This window comes from Grammomys surdaster, unplaced genomic scaffold (genome assembly GCF_004785775.1).
Source record: "Grammomys surdaster isolate TR1022 unplaced genomic scaffold, NIH_TR_1.0 193, whole genome shotgun sequence".
NCBI lineage: Eukaryota > Metazoa > Chordata > Mammalia > Rodentia > Muridae > Grammomys > Grammomys surdaster.
This window is the reverse complement of record NW_021604638.1, coordinates 12,869,646-12,895,018: the sequence shown is the minus strand read 5'-3', so window position 1 is coordinate 12,895,018 and position 25,373 is coordinate 12,869,646. Positions and strand designations below refer to the sequence as shown.

The 25,373-nt window shown below is 43.1% G+C and overlaps 1 protein-coding gene across 1 annotated transcript in view; it reads right to left on the bottom strand.

The window, feature by feature from the left end:
* Positions 1–25,373, bottom strand: part of LOC114623086 (receptor-type tyrosine-protein phosphatase T-like) — a gene marked incomplete at its 3' end in the record, with an annotated part of 676,953 nt that overhangs the window by 38,075 nt on the left and 613,505 nt on the right. Inside the window, exons 10-11 of the mRNA XM_028769777.1 lie at positions 16,214–16,415; positions 14,718–14,820 (exon numbers count right to left, since the gene is read on the bottom strand). Coding sequence (XP_028625610.1) covers positions 14,718–14,820; positions 16,214–16,415 — 305 coding nt within the window. The remainder of the gene's footprint in view (positions 1–14,717; positions 14,821–16,213; positions 16,416–25,373) is intronic.

Genomic DNA, 25,373 nt, shown 5'->3' with positions numbered 1-25,373 from the left:
AGAGAGAGAGAGAGAGAGAGAGAGAGAGAGAGAGAGAGAGAGAGAGAGAGAGAGAGAGAGAGGAAAACAATCCTGATAGAGCAAGAAGAATTAACATGTCTAAAGGGATGTTTTGCTGCTGTTTGGCTCACTGTGTACAAGGACTTTGTTTTTAGCCCCAAACCTGAAGCTTCTTTTTGAGGTGTGACACTTGTACTTCATCTTCACAATTCTGCTCAGACAGAATGCATCACCACACTTGAAGCCTCTGAGAGCAAAGGTAACGCGTATTTAAGAGACTTCCCTATGCATAGTCAGGTTCAATGTTTACAAATTTTTTTCTTCTAACCTATGGCATATTCCCCAACTAATCAGTAAAGACAGTGATGTAAATTTCATGACAGCATGGAGAAACTATATCACACTGAAACTACATAGCACATTGAAACCTGTGTGGTCCTAGAAACCCTTCAGTGTCTAATGGGCAGTGCCTAAAGAGACAAGGTAGATGGCTTCTTTTTCTACATTGCTACAAGGTTATTCAGATAAAATAAAAGGATGTCTGGGACATTACCAACCATAGCTCCTACCTCGAGCAGGTACACAACAGGACTCAGCCAGGTGTGGTTGGGTGTCTGTGACTCACTCCTAAAATCTGGATCTCAAACTTTGGTGTGCATTATAAAATATTTTGGAAGTCTTGTTAAATTCCAGGTTCACTTTCAGAATTTTTGATCCAGCTGGTTTTGGGTAGGGCTTGAACACTTGCGGAGTGTGTGTGTGTGTGTGTGTGTGTGTGTACAGGTGAATATGTATATGTGTCTTGTGTGCACATGCCTGAAAGAGGCCAGAGTCAACCCTGGATGTTTCCCTTTCTGTCTTTTCCTTCCTTCCTTCCTTCCTTCCTTCCTTCCTTCCTTCCTTCCTTCCTTCCTTCCTTCCTTCTTCCCTCCCTCCCTCCCTCCCTCCCTCCCTCTTTCTTCTTTCTTTCTTTCTTTCTTTCTTTCTTTCTTTCTTTCTTTCTTTCTTTCTTTTCTGTCATACTCTCTCATGGAACTGGGAGCTCTTGGATTGGATTAGATTGGATTGGATTGGGTTGGGTTGGATTGGGTTGGATTGGCTTGGCTTGGGTAGGGTTGGATTGGGTTGGGTTGGATTGGGTTGGATTGGCTTGGCTTGGGTTGGGTTGGGTTGGATTGGGTTGGATTGGCTTGGCTTGGCTTGGGTTGGGTTGGGTTGGATTGGGTTGGATTGGATTGGATTGGATTGGATTGGGTTGGATTGGATTGGATTGGGTTGCATTGGGTTGGATTGGGTTGGATTGGATTGAACTGGATTGTCAGAAAGCCTGTGTATCCTTCCATCTCTGCCTATACATTACTGGTGTTTCCAGAGTATGTCATCACATCTCTCTTTTTATGTGGGTGCTGGGATTTGAACTCAGGTCCTTGTGCTACAAGTACCTTACCAAGTGAAGCATCTCCCTGGACCCTCAAACACTTGATTTTTAATGGATCCCCATGTGATACTGAGAAATCTAGATCAAAATATATAGACACAAACTTTAACCCACACCAACAGGGAGCAAGATGAAGACTTCGGGGATAGAGAAACATTTCTCAACCTAAGGTTTCTCACCTGCTTTGGTCTTCCCAGGTACAGCCTTGGAATAAGGTCACTACTCTCATAATATCCTTCTAAAGCTGTTTAACAAGGTTCCCCCTGGAGTCTGGACCTCAACCTAGCTCCCCAAGTGAACTTCCTGCACTATAAACAATGACAGACAGCCCTTCTCCATCCTCCTGAAGCCTAGATGCCAATGTAGAGGCCGCCCTTTTAGGTTCCAAGAAATTATGCATTCATTATGGAGGAAATTAACACCTCAAAGCAAACTATAATTAGGAATTCTTCAATTCAGTTTATGCTTTTTCAATTAGGCACTCTATAATTTTAATCATGGGAGCATTAACATGTTTCTGTAATTTATATACCTGTGGTATAATTAAGCCTGGGAAACGCATTGCTCCAAACCTGAATGGAAGTGATTGTTTCCTCTAACACTCACAGCTCCACAGGTCCCTGACAGGGAGACAGAGCCAATTTTAATGGAGCCACTTGTATGCTGTGGAGGCCAAAGAGAACTCTAGTGGTTTGGGGCATGTGTGCTTGTCACAGATCATGCATTCATTGTCTTTGAACATCTGGCCCATGAGTACACATCTGTATCCCAATCTATCCACTCCTTCCATGACTTTACAAATATGTCACCACTGGAAACTATTTTAGACAATTATCCTTGGGAAATCAATTCAATTCAGCAGGAACAGGGTGTCCTGGCAGAGGAGTTGTTACCTATGAACAGTGGGAAGCAGATGACTTGAAATGGAAAAACGTAACAATAGAGTAACACTTATCCTGGACTGGTACCCCACCCCCTCCAACATCTATTCCTTTTCCCACTTTCCATGACTCTGTTACTCATAATTTCAGCTCTCCCTTCTGGCCACAAAGCAAGGCCTGAATCCTGCCTGCACAGTAGTTCTCTTGGGAGTCTGAACAGTTTTGCCAATTCAAGGAATTCAGAGGCACGCTGAAAGTTTTTGTGCTTATTCAGACTGAACCTCTGAACTTTCTGAAGGTTAAAAACCTTCTTTTTCCCCCCTCATCTTCCTACTCTCCCCACAATAGCAAATTCAGATTTGCTGACTGCAATGAAAGGTAAAGGAACATAATCAAAACTGGCCCAGGGGGACAATGCATACAGATTCCAACCCAGCTGAGTGACGCGTCCATACCGCCGCACTCGACATATTTTGTCTGATCTAAGAAAATATAGAACTTCTTTATGGAGTGAAAGTTGGAAAATGGATTTGTTTCTCCCAGGCTGCTCCAGCCTTCTTCTACAAAAGAATACAGATTTGTTTGGGGTCTGCTGTTCAGCTTCACCACACATCCATCTTCTACCTACGCCCCAACATCTGCATAGAGGCAATATATTAAGATTCACCATCAGCATGCACCAACACAACGTGAATTATTTCAGACACCAGTCATTGTCATCATCATCAGAAAATAGGGGTGTGTTTTTAGCCCCCGGGTAGACAGGAATAGAGGAATACACTGGCAGATTCTAGATCAGCTCTTATGAGCTAACGCTATTATCCGAATGCTGAAATATACTGCCATAGAGACATGGGGTTCTGAAATCTGCAAAACCAGCCAGGGTGGTATCCCAATAGAATATAAAACAGCTGCTTCTCACAGCATAGCCACAAGCAAATATCAGCACCATAGAGAGCCTACCTGATTATCTGTATAGGCTCCTTTCTCCATCTTGGCCACCTATTGGCTAAATCACTAGTACTCAAGGGCAGACCAGAGGATCAGCATCACCTGGGATTGTATTTTAAAGGCAGTTTCTTGGGCCCCATCTTTTCATCCCTAGACATAATCGAGAGTCTGCAAGTGGACTAGCTCTCTAGGTAACTATGTTTTACAGAAGTTTGAACCATATGGGAATTAACCATATCCTAAACCAGTGGTTCTCAACCTTCCTAATGTTGTGATCCTTTAATACAGTTTTCCCCCATTGATAAAATTACTTTGTTGCTACTTCATAAATGTAATTTTGCTACTGTTATGTGTTGTGAATATCTAATATGCAGGCTACCTGATATGTGACCCCTGGGAAAGAGTTATTGAGACACCTCCAAAAGGAGTAACAACCTACGAGTTGAGAACTGCTTGGTGTTGAGAACCATTTGAGAACAGGTTTAAAACCTATGCATTATTCCTAGGAAGGTGTTATACCCCAGGAAGGAGACACAGTAGTATTCTGAAGTTCCAGTTCAGTAGGTCAGGGTCTCAGCAGCAAGTGACCCAAGTACAGGGCTCATTATTTTTCAGGAACTTAATGTCTTATGCCAAGCTCAATGCTCTACCCATTATCCTGTTCATCTCTCATGGAAGGCTCTCTGGACTTTATCTGTATCCTCAAAAACCTGCATCAGTATGATTTGAAACCATGGCCTCTTCTTATCCAGCACAGCACAAGGTGAGGTTTTCTACTATGATGGAAATGTTAGATATGATATCCAATACCAACCATGGACAATGGACCCTATAAATGTCGCGAATGAAACTAATGAGCTAATGTTTTCTTTCACATATTTAATTTCATTTTAATATCCACATACTGTGGCTACTGTATTATACAATCCAGGTCTAAAGCCATGATCTCGAACCCTTTTTCTTCTCTTATTTGGACTGTTACTTCCTATTCTCAAAATGGCTACCTTTCTTATAGGTTTGCAAGCTTTAAAAACAATGTCTTCCCAAGTTGACACCTAAGTGGAAACACAGTAGCCAAACAGCAAAACCTAAGCAGCTCTAGCTAGGTCAGAAAAGGGAAGGGGGAGGTAAGCACAAATTTCTTCTTCCTAGCTATATAGACTGTAATCTTTTTGCTATCCTTTCCCTACCAAAAATCCAGAGTCTCCAGGATGATCTCTCTTACCTCTGCTTAGAGGAGTCAGCTCTCTGGCCAGCTCTAGCTATAGGCAGCTGGAACAGACTTTGTGCAGAATGTGCTTTTTTTCTCCCCCAGAAGAACAAGCCTCTTTGGATACTAGGGTTGCACAACTGCATATGCTATCTGAGAAATAACACTAATAGCTCAGGATGTGGAAATGTACTAGGTGGAAGTAGACTTCAAAGTCTAACCTTTGGGCAGCTGCAGACAGAGAGACTTCGAGCTGTCAGTTATCAGTTGCTCAGAATCTGAGCGACTGCAGAGATACAAACTGTTGTAAGGCCAAGAGCAGTCTGAGAAGTAGAAGCCAGCAGAAAATAAAAGTTGGGGAGAGCTGGGAATGTGGGGAAGGCATCTTGGTGTTGTTGCTGCTCTGACAGTGGTTTCATGAGTTGTTACCCCCATGTGGGAGGGTAAACATCATAAAACTACATCTACATTTAATACAACCCTCTCACCTGTCCATGTTCTATTGTTCCCCGAGATGTATATATATATATATATATATATATATATATATATATGACTGTAAGATCTTCACCTTGAATCCATTACCAGAGATCCAGATCCAGCATCTTTGTGCAGTTATCCCACAGGAAGTTTTGTTATTAAGGCCTACTTTCTAGCATCTTATCCCTGGACCATGATTTCCTGCTGCTTTTTGCCTTTTTAAAAATCATGTCTCTGCCTTTTCTACAGATTCTTTGATAACAGTGAGATCTGCCAGGCCTCAGCATCTCTTCTACATGCATGTCTGCCTTTATATTTTTAAAAATTACTTTCTTATATTTTGTTGTATGTATGCCTATGTGTCTCTGTGTGGTTATACAGTTTCATGTGGGTGTTTGTGGGGGCCAAAAGAGGGTGCTGAATCTGTGGGAGCTGGAGGTCCAAGCAGTTGTGAGCTGCTGAATGTGGGTGCTGTGAACAGAGCCCTGATTCTCTGTAAGAGCAGCACAAGTTGTTGATGGCTGAGCCCTTTCCTTCATGTTATTTTTAAGCAAGCCTTGACAAAATGTTTCAGGTTCTGGTACTTTGGTTAAGAGCACTGTCTTCCTATTTCTATTGTCCTTGGTCGACTTATGTATCTTTTAAATTTCCTTTTCATTTTTAAAACATTATGTGCACGTCTGTGTGTGGCTATATACATATGAGTGCAGGTGCCCATGGATGGCAGAGGTGTCTGATCCCTCTGGATTTGGAGTTATACTCAGTTGTGTTCTGTCTGCTATGGGTGCTGGTAATCTAACTCTAGTTCTTTTCATGAACAGTTTGTAATTTACCACTAAATCATCCCTCCAGCCCTCTTTCTTATTTTCTATTAGAGGTTAAAGTAAAAATGTTGGCCATTTCTTCTGTTTTTTTTTCTTTTTCTTGTAATCACTGTTTCTTTAACGTTCTTGTTTCCTAACGAAAGTTACAATACAGTCATACTGACCTGGGTTTCTTTCTACTTCTTCACAAGCCTGAGCTTCTCTCTCCTCTGAGATATGCTTGGTAGAGCATCACAGAACTTGCTCCTGCTACCCACCTCTGCACTGCCCTTGAGTGTGGTCATCCTCTTTGTTGGATTTTCATACATCACAGAGGTGCTGAAGTTTCCAAATGCAAACCTCTGCTCAGACGCCTCTCCCGCACCACAGACGTTTAGAGCTTAAATAGCCCCTGTGGTAGGAGGTGAACATGGCAACCACTCTCTCCTCTCCATCCTGGCTGCAACAGCCCCAGTCTCTATCTCTCCAGATGGCAGACAGTCCAAAATAGAACATGAACACTCTCTGTGTTCCATCGACTGCTCCATTTAAAATATTCTCTAAACACCTGTTTTTTTTTTTCCTCCTTGGTTTGAGCCTGAGTAATATAATCCAAAATCCCAACACCAGAGCCAGTTCTTGGTGAGCTGTATTACTGGGGTGTGGGGTGTGGGTAGAGGTGGGCAGGGCTGGTTTATGATGGGAATGCAGTAGTGTAGCTAGGCTGAGCCCAAATGAATGCAAGGCATCCATATTAATCAAGTGTTACCTTTCTTCCCTGGTGTTTTGCTGTAAAATCTTTCTTTCCTTAAACAGATAAACTTTGTTACGTGCATCCAAGTTACACACGATGCTATAGATGGGTGATAGATACATAGAGATAGTAAGATAAGGAGAGACATACAGAAATTACCATAGTGAAGCCAATCAGCACATCCACAGTTTCATACACTTTGCCTTTCTGCTTTTTTGCTTCTGTAACAAGACTGAATTATCTGTCTGCCTGTTGTTCTTTGGTTCAATACAGGACTGACCCCTGTCTCCTTTGGTGGTTCCATGTTTCTCTAATTAAAATGGTCTGTCCCTTTAGTGCCATGCTCAGACTGTGGGAAGAAAAATGCAACAGCATGCATCCTCTTATTCCTTATTTTCATTGCTGCTTCTTGTATCTGGCTCCTCCTGTTCCCTAATCTGGCGTGATACATTCCCAGCATGCTTTTGGGCACAGATACAAGCAGTGTTACTTACTTACAGAGATAAATCGTCTTACAGGTTACATGAAATACCTCTCATCTCTACCAAATGCTCCCTGAAAAGCAGGGCACACAGAACTCCTCATATTTAGTCCCTAGCAAAGGTGGCCTGGAGAACAGGGGGAACTGAACAAAACAAATACAGCTTAGAGAATGATTGTAATTGCTGTCTCTCATCTACCACCATGTGAACTGGGACTCACAGTCTCCTCAGGCTGCCCCATGCTAATAAATCCTCCAAATTTTCATTTCTTCTTCCTAATTGGACACAATCATATGCTGGTGTCTGAGAATCAACTGGTAATGATTCCAATTTTGCTCGCTGCAGCTCCACGGACCGGCAAAACCCTTCTTTGATTGTTCCGTGTGCTCCCACTCAGGGCTTTGCTGTTATTAAAGGAATCCTGGAGGAAATTTGGCAATAGTTTTCTCTTTTTTCCCAGTAAAGTTTCTTCATTCTTTAAAAGTTGGCTGGGTCTCCAATTTGCACTGCAACTAATCACCATGCATTTCAAAATGCGTGGCCCTAACTAGATGTGCTTGTCAATCACACGAGACCCGGAGATTCTCATCAGGGAGTAAATAAAACTTGCTGTGACCTTTGGAAGCCATTGGCAAGGTACACTGACTTTCAGTGTTCAGTGTTATATATCCAATTCTACAGGCTGGAATTGATCCATGCCTACAGACACCATAATAACAGGTACTAACTTACTTTGTAGATGGCCCATGAGTAGTACCCAGGATGCTTCTGTAACACCTACCAGGCTCCATCCTGTTCTTGAGTTTACTGGGCTGCCAGAGCACTACATTGCTATCAACCTCACATGAGGGTCAGAACACATACAGATTAGGGATATCAGCTTGCAACAGGCTCAGAAGATAAACCTGCCTATGACCACCTATAGCTGGGGACAGGTTTCTTCAACAGTCTGAATGGAAACTGCCAGTTGCCCTAAACTCTTTTATGTGACCTTCAAAGCTTAGTGCAATTAATATATAGATATATAGATATATAGATATATAGATATATAGATATATAGATATATATGTATATATATACACATATGTATATATCACATATATATATGTGTGTGTGTGTGTATGTGTGTGTATGTGTGTGTGTATACACATACATACATATGTATTATATATGTATATGTGCATGTGATATGTGTATACATATGTGTACATATATATGTGATATACATATAATTCATATAAACATACATTCTCACTTATCATTAGATAACTCAAGGATCATAGAATCAAGTACTTGGTCTAAATATACCCAATGAAACTGCTGGGTAAAGCTGAATTGGATCCTAAAAGCCTCCCCTGTCCTACTGTGTCCAATTGGGAGGCAGAAGTGACGGGGAGAACATATTGGTCTTAAGTTGTGTTCTGACCTAGCTCCTGTCCCCAGGGAGCCACAGTCACTGACACAGACTCCAGACACAAGTCCTGACAGAAGAGGGGTGAAGGCAGAGGGCACCACAGGAAGAGATAGTGCATTCTTCACTCAGGATGGAGGCAAGACAGTCTGGGATGTGGCAGCTGACCTAGATGCTGGGAAGGTAATGGCATATCTATGTAGTGGGATCAACAAAAGCCACTCACACAGAGGACAAAACGTGGGCATCTGCTGAATATCCCTCCTACAAGACAAAGTTCAAACCCAGAGCAAAGACCTTCTTGCTCTGGTCCCTGTCTGCCCTTGTCTTCCTGCCTCACCTCTTGCCCTGCTCACTGACTACTACTTAGGGCTCTTAGAACACTGCATGTGCCTTCTCTGTATGGACTCTTGGGTGCATTGAGTCCTTTCAGTCACAATCCTCTCTCTTCCATTAAACACTATTCATTCCATAGACCTCAATTAGGCAGCACTCCCTCCAGGAAGCCCTCCAGATTCCATGCCAAGAAGGCTCATGCTGGATGCCTGTGCACTTAACTCTCGTGAGAATCCTTAGCCACACACATATCGCCATAGCCCCCTTTTGTCTTTTTTTATACTTGTTTGCTCTTATCTAGCTGCAATATCCCCAGAAGAAGACTAACGGATAGCCAATAAATGCCTTTAGAATGCTTACTATCATTAGCCACCTGGGAAATGCAAATCCAAACTACAGGGAGGCATCATCTCACTCTATTTAGAATGGCTGTTATCAAAATCGAATGAAAAATAATGCTGGCATGGATATGAAGTAAAAGAAACTTATAAGAAAATGAGTTTAATTTGAAATGGAGCTAACAGACAGCCCCAGTCTACCACCGAGCTATCCTACATCAGCACATATTGCCAATAGAAATGATACAAGATCAGTCTAGATGCCCACCAGCCTATGAGTGGATAAAGAAAGTGCAGTGTATCTACCCAATGGAGAGCTACTCAGCCATAAAGAAAGATGAAATCCTGTCATCTGAAAGAAAATGAATGGAACTGGAGAAATTATGCCAAATGAAGTTCATCAGATACAAAAAGGCACGGACTGAATGTTCTCTCTCTAGAGAGACCCCCAAGCCATGCAGAATGGTGGTAAATAGAGCTTGCATGCCAAGGGTAGATAGAAGGAGGTTGGCTTTGATCAGCATGTGCTGTGCCAGTGTTGAAATATCACACTGATCAAAAGTGACCACCATAAAATAAGCCAGTTTCTCCATTATGGCAGGAATGTATCAAGTGCTTGACAGTCACGTGTGGTAGGCGGCTATCTGACCAGATAGCTCACAAAGAAGGGCATCTTTATTGTCAGAGAAAGATCCATCTGATAACTATTGTGTTTTGAAATAGAAGGACGCTAACAAAATGCATGGCCTTAGCATCTGGAATTGACAAGGTTGGCATGACTGATATGCTGAATTAAATAATCACACGATTTATTAACTACATGTTGGGATTTCTGTTTGTTTGTTTGCTTCCCTTTTGTGTTTTTACTTGTTTGTTGGCATCTACTATTGGCTAGACATTATTCCAAGTTAAGGAGGCCCAGTGGCACGAAGACTGCAAGTGTCTTAGGGCCAAGACAAGGGAATCTAAAACAATAAAATGACAAACAAAAAAACTCTCAAAACAAAGAACGCTTACAAATGCATAATGCATTCATAACACAGTTAAAAACTCAGGGATGAACCAGGAAGGAATCACGTAGGTCACTGTTGAGTAAAATCTGGTAAAGGGGCAGAGTGAATTTAAATGAAATGAGAAATAAGGTTAAGGGCAGATGCTGACAGGCCTCGAATTTCATGCTAAGAAGCTTGAACTTAATGCAATAGAAAACCAGTGACCCATTTAAGAATTTTAAGCAGGGAAGCTAACTTGATCCAATTTGCACTTCCCAAGGACCACTCCAGCAGTTTGGTGGTAGGGACAGACCTGAGACAGAGATGTTCATGACAGACATATAAGCAAGGACCCTAGCTGGCCAGGAGAATGGGGCTGGCAAAGCAATATTGCCAACCAGGGCTGAGCTGAAAATCAAGGGACAATGCAGGAGACTAACTGGATGAGAGAGAAGAGAACAAGAAAGGATTCTTGAAAGAAGGTCTGCTGTAGCTAGAGGAGTGTCTCCCACAGATTTTTTTCGCAGAGCCCCCCGTCTTACTGCAGGGACTGCATTATGGGTGATTAATTCATGGCCAAGTTACTTTCTTATGAAGGTTACCACAGATACATCAGCGTGACAGGTGGGGCGTGGGGGAAGAAAGTTCAGTGTGTTCGAGTCAGAGCTGAATATTAGATTCCAGTCACCATTTGATTGATCTTTTAAGCAATTCTGGGATTCTGTCACTTAAAAACCAATAAATCTTTGAAGGCCCGAGGAGAGCAATACAAAAGCAATAAATCTCCATTGTGGAGTATTAGAAAAATAGGCCAAGCTGCCGAGTTGGTTTGGCTGGAGGGTGCAGGAACCTCATGCAGTCAGCTCCTCAGTAACCTCCCCCTTCTCTCTCTGAATTCTCAGCCCTACTCAAAGGAGTCAAACCTGGGAGGCTTCCAAGGAGTGGGAGGCTGGAATTTGGCCCCATCAGCAGTTAAGCAGTGTGGGTTGGAGGAAGAAAAGACTGCCTAGGGGCCTGGAGGCCAAGACTTATGGATGAATCTGTAAGAATTTAATAGGTAAACACATAGAGGGACAGGTTATGGTCTGGGGCTACACTGTCCAGACTTATAGGACACAGCCTTTACCCCCAATATCAGCCCCAGCTGGCAAAAAGCCTCACTCTACAGCACCCCCTAAAATTCTTTCTAGTTTCCCCTGACAGAGTGGTACTGCAAGCCAGAATTATTGGGGCAGCAATGAGCCTAGACTCAGATCTATGTTCAACTACCTAGCTGATAAGGACACGAGTTATCAATGGATCAGGATCTAGAATGACTGAATGGCATATCTCTGTAAGGAAGTTTTAGACTGTGTTAATTGACATGTAAAGCCCTATCCTAAATGTGGGCAGCACCATTCCACAGGGCTGAACTAATAGGAGAAAGTAAAATGGGCACCAGAGCTCTCATCACTCTCCGCTTCCTGACTGTGGATACAATGTGGCCAGCCTGACTGTGGATACAATGTGGCCAGCCTGACTGTGGATACAATGTGGCCAGCCTGACTGTGGATACAATGTGGCCAGCTGCCAGGGTCTCAGGTCGTCATGACTGTCCTACCTTTAAACTGTGAGCCAAAACCAATTCTTCCTTCCATAAATCGTTTTTGTCAGGAGTTTTGTTACCACTGGGAGAAATGAATAAAATACTGGCTTTGTGTACCAGGACCTTGGACCCAAAATTTAACATCTCAGACTTTATTTTCTCCACCCCACCCCCTCTCTGAAATAGAGATGGTATTTCTTAACTAATTTACTCACCAGAAAACCTAAGAGTCAGGCCATGTAACAGAAATGAAAAATATTATCAATTGTGAAGTCTTTTTATATATTTGTACCGCATTTATATTTTTGATTGTTGGGGGAGATAGGGACACATAAATTGCTAGGCACCAGGTCTTTTCATCTACCATGTGGATTCCCAGAAACTGAATTCATATTGTTGGGTTTGGTGGCAAGCACCTTTACCTGCTGAACCATCTTGCCAGGCAAAATTTTTCTCTTACCCATGGCTATTTTCCAACTGACATATAATATTGTACTTATTCATAGGGTACAAATGATAATTAAATACCTGAACACACTGTATATCATGATTGAGTTAGGGTAATTGGGCTTCTGAAACCTGTCATTTCCGCATGTTGGGAACTTTGACATTTTTCTAGTTATGTGAAACGTGTTTTAAATTATTGTCTGCCACATCTACTGTACTATGTTAGCAGATATTTGGATGCTTCTCTCAACAGCTTTAAAGTATGATTCAAGGGATCTTTGGCCAAATGCCTGAAGCAAGCTGGAGGGATGGGGATGGTCCCAGCTTGTAGAGCATCCAGTTGCTTTTCTTACCAGCTCCCAGTTTCCAGCTTACGGAGTAGCTCACTTCCTGTTTTCCCTCAAGTGAGTAGCTCACTTCCTGTTTTCCCTCATGTAGCGCATTCCTCCATCATGCCCACGGTTCCTCTCACTACACTCGGCTCACTACATTCATTGATTTGCTCATGGCTTTGTTTGTTTACTTAGGTGCTTATCGTCTCATGTCTCTGACCTGTTCTATGGCAGACTTGCACAAGGACAAGCCTCAAGAAGACAGAGTGAGCTGTTCTTGCTTCTTGCTATACTTGAATCGGTTAGTTCACTCGCTACATAGCAAGTGCTCAATAAATACCTGTTGTGGCCAGCTGCCTCTAAGATGCATATCCTATGCCCAGGACTCGTCCCCAGGTAGAAAAGGGTAACTGAAGTGTACAGTAGTGTTTCTGCTCTCAGTACAGTTGTCCTGAAAGGCCTCCCTTATGTCGTTTCTTAGTCTCCTCCCCTTCTTGGCAAATGCCCAGGCACTGGTCTGAAAATAATCCCAGAGACAGGGCATCCTCCCACTCTCAGTGAACCAGAGCCTCGAGGAGGAAAGCAGCCAGAGATGTCTAGACACCAACCATTTCCCCTTTGAGCGGTGACATTTCCTTCCATTTCTCAAGATGGAAATGTCAGCAAACTATGCCATGCATACCATCCTCCTAGTAAGGTGGCTTGGTTCAGTAAAATAAACGTAGGGATAAGGGTCGGAACTAGGCTTCGGTCTTGCCTGGCCTATTTGTTAGATAGTATACATCAACTCATCAGCTTCTGTTTGTCTCAGTTTCTAAATCTTAAGACTGGGAGGAGCTTTGATGAACAAAGAGAGTGCTGTATAGATGATGGACATGCAGCAGTATGGTGTGGCTCCTGCAATACCCTCGTTTCTATGCCTGAGATTCCTGGTCTGAAAATGAAGATTCTGTCTCATGATTTATATGAAAAACCAAACGAGTATGCTGTGTCTGAGAAGCTAGAGGGAAAGCAGGGAGTGGGTACCTCGGTCTGAAATGTCAGCGTCTGCTTTCAATTATTAGAGGAAAGACAGTTTTGACAAGCTGTAGTGAAAGACCCATAAGCATCATCCCAACACATGGTGGGCCATATTCCCTGGGTCATCCCCCAGTCTTCAGACTAGGCAAAAACTTCTGCATTTCTGTTGCTTCATTCTGTTGGCCACATCACATACTTGCTGGGTAGAGTTGAATGAGGGATGAAAATGAAGATCAGGACTGTTTAGCTCAAAAGCCTCCTTCTGGGCTTGTCTCCCAGCCCCTCCACCCCCCGGGGCAAACAAGGTGATGCCACTAAAAATCCAATCCCTAGTACAACCCCATGGCTCTCAAATCAGCCTTATTTGGATGGACTGAGGGCCTGAGACCTGGAGTTTTGAGCAAATGCAGCAGTCAACACTGTTGCTTGTACAAAGAGAATCTTGTTTAAAATGAACGTCAATCCATCCCAACAGCTATGAACTTGACCTGATCAACCTAGCTGATAAGATTCTGTTTTGGGTGCCTAGGTGCCCATTTGAGCCCCAACAAACTTTCATTATAAGAAGCAGTGGGATGCTGTAGGCATGGCCCCTGTGGGACTCTAGCACCTCATAGCTCTGAATGAAAAGAGTCCCAAGGGCTCATCCTATTTGAAATTTGTGATTAGATTCTTTGGAGAATACAGAGTCTGTCTGTCTGCCTGTCTGCCTGTCTGCCTGTCTGCCTGTCTGCCTGTCTGCCTGTCTGCCTGTCTGCCTGTCTGCCTGTCTGCCTGTCTGCCTGTCTGCCTGTCTGCCTCCCTGCCTGCCTGCCTGCCTGCCTGTCTGCCTGTCTGCCTGTCTGCCTGTCTGCCTGCCTGCCTGCCTGTCTGCCTGTCTGCCTGTCATTTGCTTGTCTGCATGCCTGCCTGTCTGTCTGTCCATCTATTAGGGCAGTGAGTCAGGTAATTTTACAAAAGCACTGTGTCTTGATTTTTTTTCCACCCACAAACTACATTTTCCTTAATTATGTCCCAGAAATTTCTCACCCTGGCCACTTCAGGTCCCTATCAGGATGTTCACTTTGAATTGATGTTCACTGTAAGGAAGATCCTGGCTCAGCACCTCCCTTCAAATTGGGCTTGGAGTTGCTGACCATCTTCCTTGTAGTAGATCTGGCTTCTGGCTTATTGAAGCCAGGCATGTTGCCAGGCATGTGATTCACCTGGAGATATATTAAGGTACAGAGGGGAAAACCACAGATCATGGTTCCTCACCTGACAGGGGCTCCCCGGGACTGGGCAGGTTTGAGCATCACCGTGATGGTTGTATCTGTTTCGTTGAGTGGGGTATCTGCATCATATTCAGGCATTGATGGAGCTGGGAAAGACAGAAATTGGAGGTGATGAGGCATACATCCCACATGCCCCTTGACACTTCCTGTCCCATCTCATCCCATCCCTTTGATCCTATTCCAGCAGAACAGAGGCAGTGAGTTGTAGTAAGAACATCATGGTATCTGAGCCCCTCCGTAAGGGTGGCCTTGGCTTCCCATCTACTTCTCTCCTAGTCAATAGTCTGAAGAGGGATCAGGCACGCCCATTCCCAGAAAGTACCCCTCCCACCCAGAATAAAAGGAGTATGTGGAACATGTAAGTACTTTATAAAGACATGAAAAGAGTCAGCCCTGTTATACACATTTAGATGCAAATTAAAGGAAAGATGAATTAGCTCCATTTATTTTTCCTCAAGACCCTTCCCCCCCCCCACAGGAGTGTGACTAAATCTAATCCTTTGAAAGGGTAATTTAGCCATTTGTATTATGAGCTATTAAAACCCACATCTTTTTTAATTCTTTTTTCAATTTCTGAATTTAATCCTAAAGTTATAATCCCAATCAACGATTTAAAGTTTATTTTGTAACATGTTTATTGGAGTGCTATTTTATAAAAATGTAGAAATACCAAATATATTCAACCACAAGGGACTGTTTAATTAAATTACGTCCATCCAGTTGACAGAACGTTATAATGAAAGCAATGCAGCAGTGTGGGAAATACTTAGGGGAGAAGGATAAGTGGAAACATTAAACTACGGAAAATCATGGCTTCTGCAAAACCGCATGCAAAATACAAATGCATGCAGACTGGATTGCATAGATATTCCAAAATAGGGAAGCTGTAAATAAGCATTCTGCAGTGGTTCTGCTTATTGCTGTCAGGCAGAGTGGTGCACCCTACTGGTAGAACAGTTTGCAATCTTAGGCTACTGCAGCTTGGCCATTCGTTCCTTCAACCCTTCATTAGATATTTCATGAGAGCCAGTATTGTGGATATCTTATACTAGAAAGTATCTATTTGGAAAATAAATTTACAAACCAACTTTTATAGCTCTCTTCTGTCTCTGTCTGTGTCTGTCTGTCTGTCTGTCTGTCTCTGTGTCTCTCTGTGTGCCTCTCTCTCTGTCTCTGTCTCTTTGTCTCTGTCTCCTTCTCCCCTTCCATCCCTCCATCCATCCTCCTCTCTTTCTCTCTCTTATTTGTTCATTCTTGCCCCCCCTCATCTTCCTAACAGCCAAGGGCATGTTATTTGATGAACTTCAGGAAGTTTATCAATTGGACTTTCCACAATCCAATAGTGACCTTATTGTCTAAATTGTTCTATTTCCATCAATGACAGTTGGGTTTGTTTCTTTTTATTCCTGGAAATTACCAAGGTTGCAAGAGAAGGAGTGCAAAGAGCATACCCCTCTTTTCCTTTTCTAAAAGAGATACCTGAAATCTTGGTGGCAATCCGAGTGGTGACTGGAGGTCCGAAGCCCTTGGCTGTGCTGGCCTTGATGGTGAAAGAGTAGGTAGTCCCAGGGTACAGACCCACAAAGAGATGATGGGTTTCATTCCGGAGTTTGAACACTTTCCCCCTCTGGCTGGATAGGTCAGCACTTGGATCCAGGGAGCCAACAGCCTTGTAGTTAATCTGTGTGACAAAATGATATAGAAGCGCATAAGTGCCCCACTCAGTAACCAAGGGAACTCACTGGAGAGGGGCAGCGGGGCAGATGGAGAAGAAAGACAAGCTAAGCCAGCATGTGACAGAGCTACTTAGCACCATCCACACTACACACAACCACAGCCCTGAGTTTTCTACCAACAAGTCCATGAACAACCATGTCAAAGACAATCGGAGCATGATATCTTAAGTTGTCTGTACTCCACCCACCTCCAGAGTTCACAAAGAGGGCAGTTGTAGGGGAGTTACCTCAAGGGAGAGGAGACAGTAACACATAGGTAAAATGTGGGTGGATTGGGAGGATGCTGGTGGTGGGAAGCTTTAATCAGGATGAGGGATGGAAGATGGGGAGATGGGAGAATAGGGAAGGGTTAACAAGAAAGAAGAGGCTATGAAAAGCCACCTAAGAATAGAAACTTGCTATCTTTGTTATCTCCTGATCCAGTTTACACAACATAAAAGAATTTGATAGCAGATGCCTCTCACAGCTAGAGAATGTCAGTCCTAGGAGCAGTGGGTCACTAAACAAAATTTCCAGTGCCAGGCATGGGATACCTCTGTGGCTCTTGGTTAGGGAGACTGTTTCTGAAGACACCACAAATGTGAAGTATAAAGAAATCAAACTGGAATTGAGCTAGACGCTTCCTCCCTGATGGGGACTTTTCAGTGTTATGTCCAACAGTGATACAGGCTGCTGCAGGAAGGAAAGACATTAATGGTTTACCTGGCTGTGATCTCTATGGATTACACTACCAACCTGTCAGGTAAGATGTGCCCACTGGTACAATAATGGTATACATACAATATGAGCAACTGACTACTCTTAGACTTGAGGCTCATTCCATGAGAAAGAACTCGTCCCTGGTATTATATGCCCAGTCAAACATTTGTAACTGAGGAAGTGCCCCAATGGGAAAAACAACTACACTGTTGCTTAGTTAAACTGACATAACATCAAGCTGCCTTCTACACATCTATGCTTATATCTACAAAGGATAATCCTAGCCCTAATTAGAGAAGCCTATCTTTACAGTGAGGAGCAGTTCATTTAGAACTTGTGGCTGGACAGGATGCTGAGAATAAACGATAGTTATAGGCTTAGCTCCAAACAAGACATTCATACCATGTCCTAAGGAGGTGATTACAAAGATCCTTACTAAGGTGGCATGGAAAGAATTTACAAGCCCAAAGATAGACAGAAAGGCTGCGAAATATATCCTTTTAAGCATGACAATGTCATGGCAATCATGAATTCATATCTGTTGTTGTTACTTACACTGAACCTACAAAAGAATGCCCTAGCCAACAGCCAGCTACGGACTAGGGAGGAGCTCACAAGGCCTTGCCACTCATTGCTGAATTCCTGTATGAGGGGGAGGCATAGTATCTAGTGGAGAAGCTACCAAGCTCAGATGAGTGGTCCAAACCCAGGATCACACTTAAGATGGCTCAACTTAAACATAGGGACACAAAATAAAAGATATGAAATCTGGAAAGAGATCAGTAGGGAAGTAGGGGCTAGAAAGAATGTAGGAAGATGACAGAGTGAGAGATTACCCAGAAAATACTATATGCATGTATCAAATTGTCAAAGAAGAAAACTTAGTAGAAATATACTGTAGTAACAACAAAGCAAATTTATCTTATTACTGTATCCCATTGTACTGTATACATCCCACCATACTATCATTTTAGTCTCTATCAACACCAAAACATTAATGAGGTAGTTCACATTCTATAACTCATTTTAAATCTTAGAGATCTTGTATATATCTGGTATTGAACATTAATCAATTGGACTAGCCTTTTCCAAAGTACAGTAGCTCCTGTGTTAGAAATGCAGACCATAGGCTAGGGAATGCTCACAAGTAAAGCAGCTAGGGTTCAGTTGAATCCATGTAAATGGCAGGTGGAAAGCAAAAGGTTTGGAGTTCAGACCACTCCCGTCCACCAGAATCCATGTAAATGCCACACAGGCATAGTGGTACCCTTGAATTCTAGGAGTGATACTGACTATATGTCAAGTTTTAGGTTGGATGCAGAGAATCTACCTTAATGAATAAGGTGGGAGAATCATCAAAAAGGACCAACCTCAGATCTCCATATGCACATACACCCACATACCCTGAATGACATGCATGTATGCATACATGTATACTACAGATGTGCAAAAGAATGTAGACCATGTATTCTATCCTACACATCAGTAGTATTTGGTCACATCTTGTTGGAAGAATCAGGATAGTTATTTTGATGAGCTGCTCAGCTGGTAATAGCTTGCATTAAATCGGTACTTTCTGAACTGTCTGTGATGGGGTCTCAATGCTGTGTTTTCCAATCCACTGCAGACAGATGTTAATGTGAAGACCATGTTCCAAGACACTCAGTACATGAGTCGACAACAATCTGATTCTTCTATATTCTGCAACGTCTGTGTCTGCTGGACACAAGATAGATGTCATGGAAATGCCAGGGTATTTAAGTCTTGAGGTCCCCTCCCTCAATTTCTGCATTTGTCCTGCTGTCAATGTAACTAATGGTAACTGTACTATAAGCTTTCTTCCGTGGATGATAGTGTGAGTGTCAGGAGCCTGGATTGCATTGCTCTTACATTAGCCTGCACAGGACTCTTTTAACATAATATTTGTATTAATTGTATGTAGAGTATTATGATCACATGTGATCTCTGCTCTTCCCACTAACTCCTCCTGCCTCCTGCCTCACCTCTTCACCTCCTCCGAACTTTGTGAAAAAGATTTATTACTTTATTTTTATTTTATATGCATGGGTTCCATATGCATGACTGGTACCCACGGAGTCTAGAATAGGCCTTTGGATCCCCTAGAAGATCCCCTAGAAGACTGTAATTTGCTTGGTGTGGGTGCTAGGAATTGAACCCAGGTCCTCTATAAGAGCAGCAAGCACTCTTAGCCACTGAGCAACCTCTCCAGCTCCACCTTTTTTTTCCTTTCCAAAAGCCTACTGAGTCAAGTTCTCGATGACCATATACTCATAGGTATGGGGCAGTCCACTGAAGTACATCTGACCTTTCAGAGGCCATATCTTTAAAGAAAACTAGGTTTCCCTCTCTAGAAGCCATCAATAATCCCTAACACCCTAATCAGAAGGTTCATTGGCTTGATCTTGTGCAAGTCTCAAGAAGGCAACTGCAGGTGCTGATACATAGTGTTTTTTAATTTTTAAAAATCTACTTTGTTACATTAAAAAAATTACTATTAAGGGCTAGCTAGATGGCTTAGTAGGCAAAATTACTAGCCATGCAAACCGGGTTTGATGTCTAGAAGCCACATTAAAATTGTATGTGGCAGTGTGCATCTTTAGTCCAGTGTTCCCACAGTAAGCGCAGAAGCATAAACAGGAGCCTCACCCACCAATTAGCTAGGAGTGTGCAGTTCAGCAGCAGATACAAGAGACCCTTCTTCAGCTAGGTCAGAAAAGAGAACCAACCCTTTAACAGTTGTCTGCTGAGCTTTGTATGTGCAGCATGGCATCTGTACACACACACACACACACACACACACACACACACACACCTCATTTAGATTAAATAAATAAATAAATAAATAAATAAATAAATAAATAAATAAATAAATTCCATGCTTCTGGAACAGCCAAACCAGGCCAAAGGGGAGGCCCAGATTCTTTATGGAGAAAGTGAACATTTTCTTATCCCTGGCATAGGTGGCAAACATGTTGGAGACAGAGTGATTTCCCTCTCTTTTGTAAGGCAGTAGTGACATAGCAATGCTGCATGTGCTTAATGAGGGAGGCTTGACTTGGCAAGGATCAGAGTGAGGCTACAAGAGGAACCATGTGCTGACAACTTGGACTTTATAAGCAGAGTCTAAACACACACCCCCATCCACAGGAGGCTAGCAACTTTATGGTGTTCTGATAGGACTGTCTTTCCAACCCAAACTCAGAGGCAAACACTGTAGGCCCCATCTCTCCATGCTTTTCTGGTTGGGGTACTCCAAGTGACTGCATTAATTCACTAGGTACTTCGATAACCTGGGGATTTAGCTTATTTACATTGTTTTCTGACCTTCATGTGCTTGTCATGGCACATATCCAAGCATGTGCTTGAATGCACACACACACACACACACACACACACACACACACACACAAATTAAACAAAATAATAAAATAATATAGTAAAATAAAAAGTTGATTTACTATAAATTGACTAATCATTAATTTTAAAAAATTTATTTACTACATATAATATTTATTTACTAGATACAATACACAATATATATTCATATTCACTGGCTACCTTACTTTCTGTTTCTCATCCTGTGTCTTTTTCTTTTTCCTTAAACTGCTGTTTCTTATGTTTCTCAATCATTTGCTCAGCATCAGATCGTTTGCTTCGAGGCTGTGTCTGAGCAATGCTGAACCAAGGTTTGATGCTCAGGAAGGGGATTTCGGAGAGAAAAAGACGCAAACCTGAAGCGTGGAATGGAGTCAGAATAGAAGGAAAAGCCTGGTGTGTTCCAGGCAGAGACAATAGGCAGCACAAGGGCCTGAGGTCGGGAAAGGCTCACAGAGAGAGAAGTCCAAGTTGACAACAGAGGAGAGGGCAAGTGGCAGAAAATGTACAGCTGGACTCCCGTTTCCTAGCAACAGAAGAGGGAGATGTTCAGGGTATGCCTGGGGCCAGGGACCCCCAGTGCACCAGTGGAGAGGATATGCCTCTGTATTTTTTTCAAAAATCAGTCTTAGTGACCTGCCTGGCCTGGTGGCAAGTCCACTGATACACAGACACAGGGAGCAAAAGCTCATGCCTTATTTACTAGCCAGCTCCTTCCCATGTTCCAAATTCAATCCAAAAGCCACTCGATTTCTACAGAGCTGTCAATATAATATACCACGCTCCCCTGCTCTCCTAACCTTTCCTGGTATTACAGGATCCTCACTTACTTGTAATGAAACACTATGAATAAATCAATGTATGTTAATATAGCATGTCTTCAATTTTTTATGAAGGGCTTCGCCAAATCTAATTCCCACTGCTTTGTCAGAAACAGACTTTGAAAAATTTAACTTGCAAGTTTTACAAAGTTAGTGGGGGATCAGGCTGGGGAGGGGAAGAAGAAAAGGGCTGGAGCCATGGCCATCAGTGAAGAAGGTAATGGGAGTCTCTGTTTGGCAGTGTGGGAAAGGGAAGGTTTATTATGACGGCAAACATGAGAGGGAGGGCAGTCCAGCTAGGCATGACTCCAGGGGTCTGGAGACGAGATCTGGCTACAACGAAATGCTGGAGGCTATTATTTTCTATGGCTGGGGACAGTGGGATTATTAGTTAGAAATCTTACATATCTTATTATAAGACATATGCTTTCTCTGGGTTCTTCAGGGTGAGACTGTCTCCTTGCCCCTGTGATTTAGTCAGCTTAAGATCTTAGCTGATTTCTGGCCTCCCCCTTGACCTGAAAGCCTGATTTTACTACTTGAGAAGACTTACAGTCCATTTAACCATGGGTATTTGAACAAGTTAAGGTGTTACCTTGACCACTTCTTTCTTCCTGTGCTCTATGTTTTTGTTGTGACTCCTCATCTTTGGACACCCCCTTAAGGTGAGACTTTGCATAAAAACCTTCTGTGGCTCCCAGTTACCCCTTCCTTATATTCTCAAAGACATGTAGACACATCATTTCTGTTTTGATTCAATAACTTTATATTAATCATGCAATGATTTCATCAATGACTCTCTCCCAATCTTACAGTTTTTGTTGGTTTTTGGTAACCTAGAGGTTGACAGAAGAGAGACTACAAGTCAAATCCAGCAATCACCTGCTTCATAAGAAATATGCCCTCTGACCTTTTATAGAAATGGGTTTCTGACCCATATGCTATGCTAGAAGCATCTCTCTCTCTCTCTCTCTCTCTCTCTCTCTCTCTCTCTCTCTCTCTTTCTCTCTCTCTCTCTTTCTCTCTTTCTCTCTCTGTGTATGTGTGTGTGTATGTGTGCCTGTTCATCATATGTGTTCATGTGAATACGCAGGCCCACATGTGTGTGGTACATGTGTGTGTGCATGTATGAACCTGTGTGAGCACATGTGTGTAGCATTCAGATGACACCCTCCAGTGGCTTTCCTCAATGATAACGTCCACTTTACTTTGGGGACAGGTTTCTTATTGGCCTGAAGCTAGCCAGCAAGCCCTAGGGGGTCTGCCTGTCTCTGCTGAAAATACAAACACACACCATCATCCCTAGCTTTCTGTGTGTAGGGGTTCTGGGAACCGAACTCACATCTTTGTGATTGCAAGGAGACACTGAGTCATCTCCCCAGCCAGACAAGAATTTTTTCATTGTTCAACATTTCCTTGACTTGCTTGTGGAAACAAGCGCTTTAGCTGTGGGACTGGGGCAGTTTGTTCAACCTCTCTGAGCCTCTGGTTCTTCAAAGGTAAAACAGAGGTTCTAATTTTAGCTTCTTTCACAATGTACTCTAGTTTCTTTCCTCTAAGCAGACAGCCCTCATGTGCAGGAATGAGACTCCAGGTACCACGCAGGCAACCCTAGCTTCAGTGGACACAGGGACATCCTGAGAGGAATAGACGAGTCTTCCACCAGAGCAGAATGGAGGGGACAAGAAATATAGCAGCTTCTCAAAAGGCACCACCAGGGAAGACACTGCTCCAGATGCTGGCCAAGTCAGGGGTGCGGCTCAGCAGTCAGTCTTGTTCTGAGAGGACAGACAGAAAAACCAATCGTGGTACTGAGGCTAAGAGGGCACAAAGGGCTAAAGATAAAGTAGGCAAGGGTCACTTGACCAGGGCTCTCAAGCATGTGATTAGAAGGCACAATCCGATAAAAAAAATTTTTTGAAGCACACATTTTACTCTAAGTACTTGGGAGGGGAAATGTGTTCATGTAAAAATAATTTAATCCCAAAATGAAATGATATAGACTCTGTGGTTGTCCTCATTCCTCTGAGGAAACTGAAGCCAAAAGAGGATGTGGTCAAGGGTAAGCTAGGGTGAGGTAGCCTGTGAGTGGGCGCAGGCAGTAGCCACTGCAGGGACAGAATATGGCTGACTCTCTCTGTGGCTGCCTCCCTGTAAGCCCATCTCTCAGATGATGTGTGAATGTGGGGGTCACTGTGTGAAGGAATACCCAAAGCCAAGGACAGTTACCTAAACCAGTGGTTCTCAACCTTTCTAATGCTGTGTGGCCCTTTAATACAGTTCCTCATGCTGTGGTGACCTCCAACCATAACATTTTTTTCATTGCTACTTCATAACTATGATTTGACTACTGTTGTGAATCGTAACGTAAATATCAGATATGGAGGATATTTGATATGCAACCCCTCCAACGGGGTCATGACCCAGGTGTTGAGAACTACTGGCCTAAAGAGATCACCCCAAACTGAGAGAACATAGTTATAAGTAGAGAGATAGTTACATCCTGGTTATGTGTTTATGTATGCTCAAGTGAAAGACATCAAATTTGCTTATTTGTCACTGCCAAGAGCAAGGGGGGTTTTAAACCACCAACAAAATAGAATACAACAAACAAAAGTTGATCAAATATAATAGTTCTGCTTGTTGGGAGGACCACATGAACTGAGTGTATCCCACTGGCTGAAGGCTCCAGAAGCCTCTTCCTAGGTTCAACACCCTTCACTTTCACAGTGACGTTTATATCTCCATCTTGAATTCTCTAGGAGGGTCAACCCCCTAATTTGTCCCTCCTAACAGTCTGTGCCTTCCTGCTGGGCTTCCTGCTCATTCATTGTCTGCAAGTCTCTATAGACCAGAATTTTAGCAAGATCACAAGGCAAGCAGAAGGAGCCCTTTCATTTAATAAAGGGGTTAAGTGTTTTTCCTTAAGCTCAGAACAACAGGCTATTTTCTCCCTCTTCAGAAGCACTGTGAATATGATCCTACACTTGACCACAGCTACCCAGGGGGCTTCAGGGCACACATCTCAGAAGGGGGCCAGCTCAAGACAATCCCCTATTAGAAAGAATAGTGTTGACCTTTTGGTTCCTAGATACTTTAAATATAAATTTTAATGTGTCCCTCTGGAAGAGGAGTGGAAGACACAGATGTTTGCAGTGAACTTGCCAGTCACTCCCTGGTACCAGTGTCCCTTTTTCCCTAGACAGCTGAGGTCTGTTATAACAGCAGAAGAGTGACTATGACTGGTGTTCCCGCTATGTATTTCTGAGTTTGGAAGACTGGAGAGCCAGGAAAAGTGCGTGGGGACCAGAGCTTCTGTGCACAGTCAGAGGCCAGCTGGGCTGCTACTGAAACTACCAGCTTCTGAAAATGAACTTCCTGTTTGCCTCTGTGCTGAAATCTGGGGGCAAGGGAGAGAGTCAGGTGAGGCCCTATAGACTTTGGGAAAAAAATAACAGGCAAGTCCTTGGGAAAGGCAGGTCCCAGAGTGATTGGTTTGGCTGAGGAGATAAAGGAGAGACAATGGAAGGAGAGGGAGAGAGGGGTGAAAGGAGAGAAATAGAGATGGGCTAGAAGGAAGAAATGCTATTGGGGAGACTCAGGAGACAGTTCACTGCCGTGTGAGAACCTGGCAAGGAAAAGGAGGCCATAGGTGGAAGAGATCCAGGGTCTGAGCTCTTTCCTATCAAATGCAGAGGAGAATTGTCATTTTTTACTCTTGGAAAAAATATCATGCTTTTGAAGAGGTTAATTTGAGGGAAACTTGAATACAGGGTAGGGAACTCTCTATCAGGTGGTGTGTATATGTATATATGTGTGTGTGTGTGTGCATGTACATTTGTATCTTCTTTTGTAAATTCTCTTTAAGTATGTAAAATCATCTCAAAATAAAATGCTGAAACCAGGTACGATCCTGCATGCCTGTAATCCCACCACTTAGGAGGCAGAGGCAGAGGCAGAGGCAGAGGCAGAGGCAGAGGCAGAGGC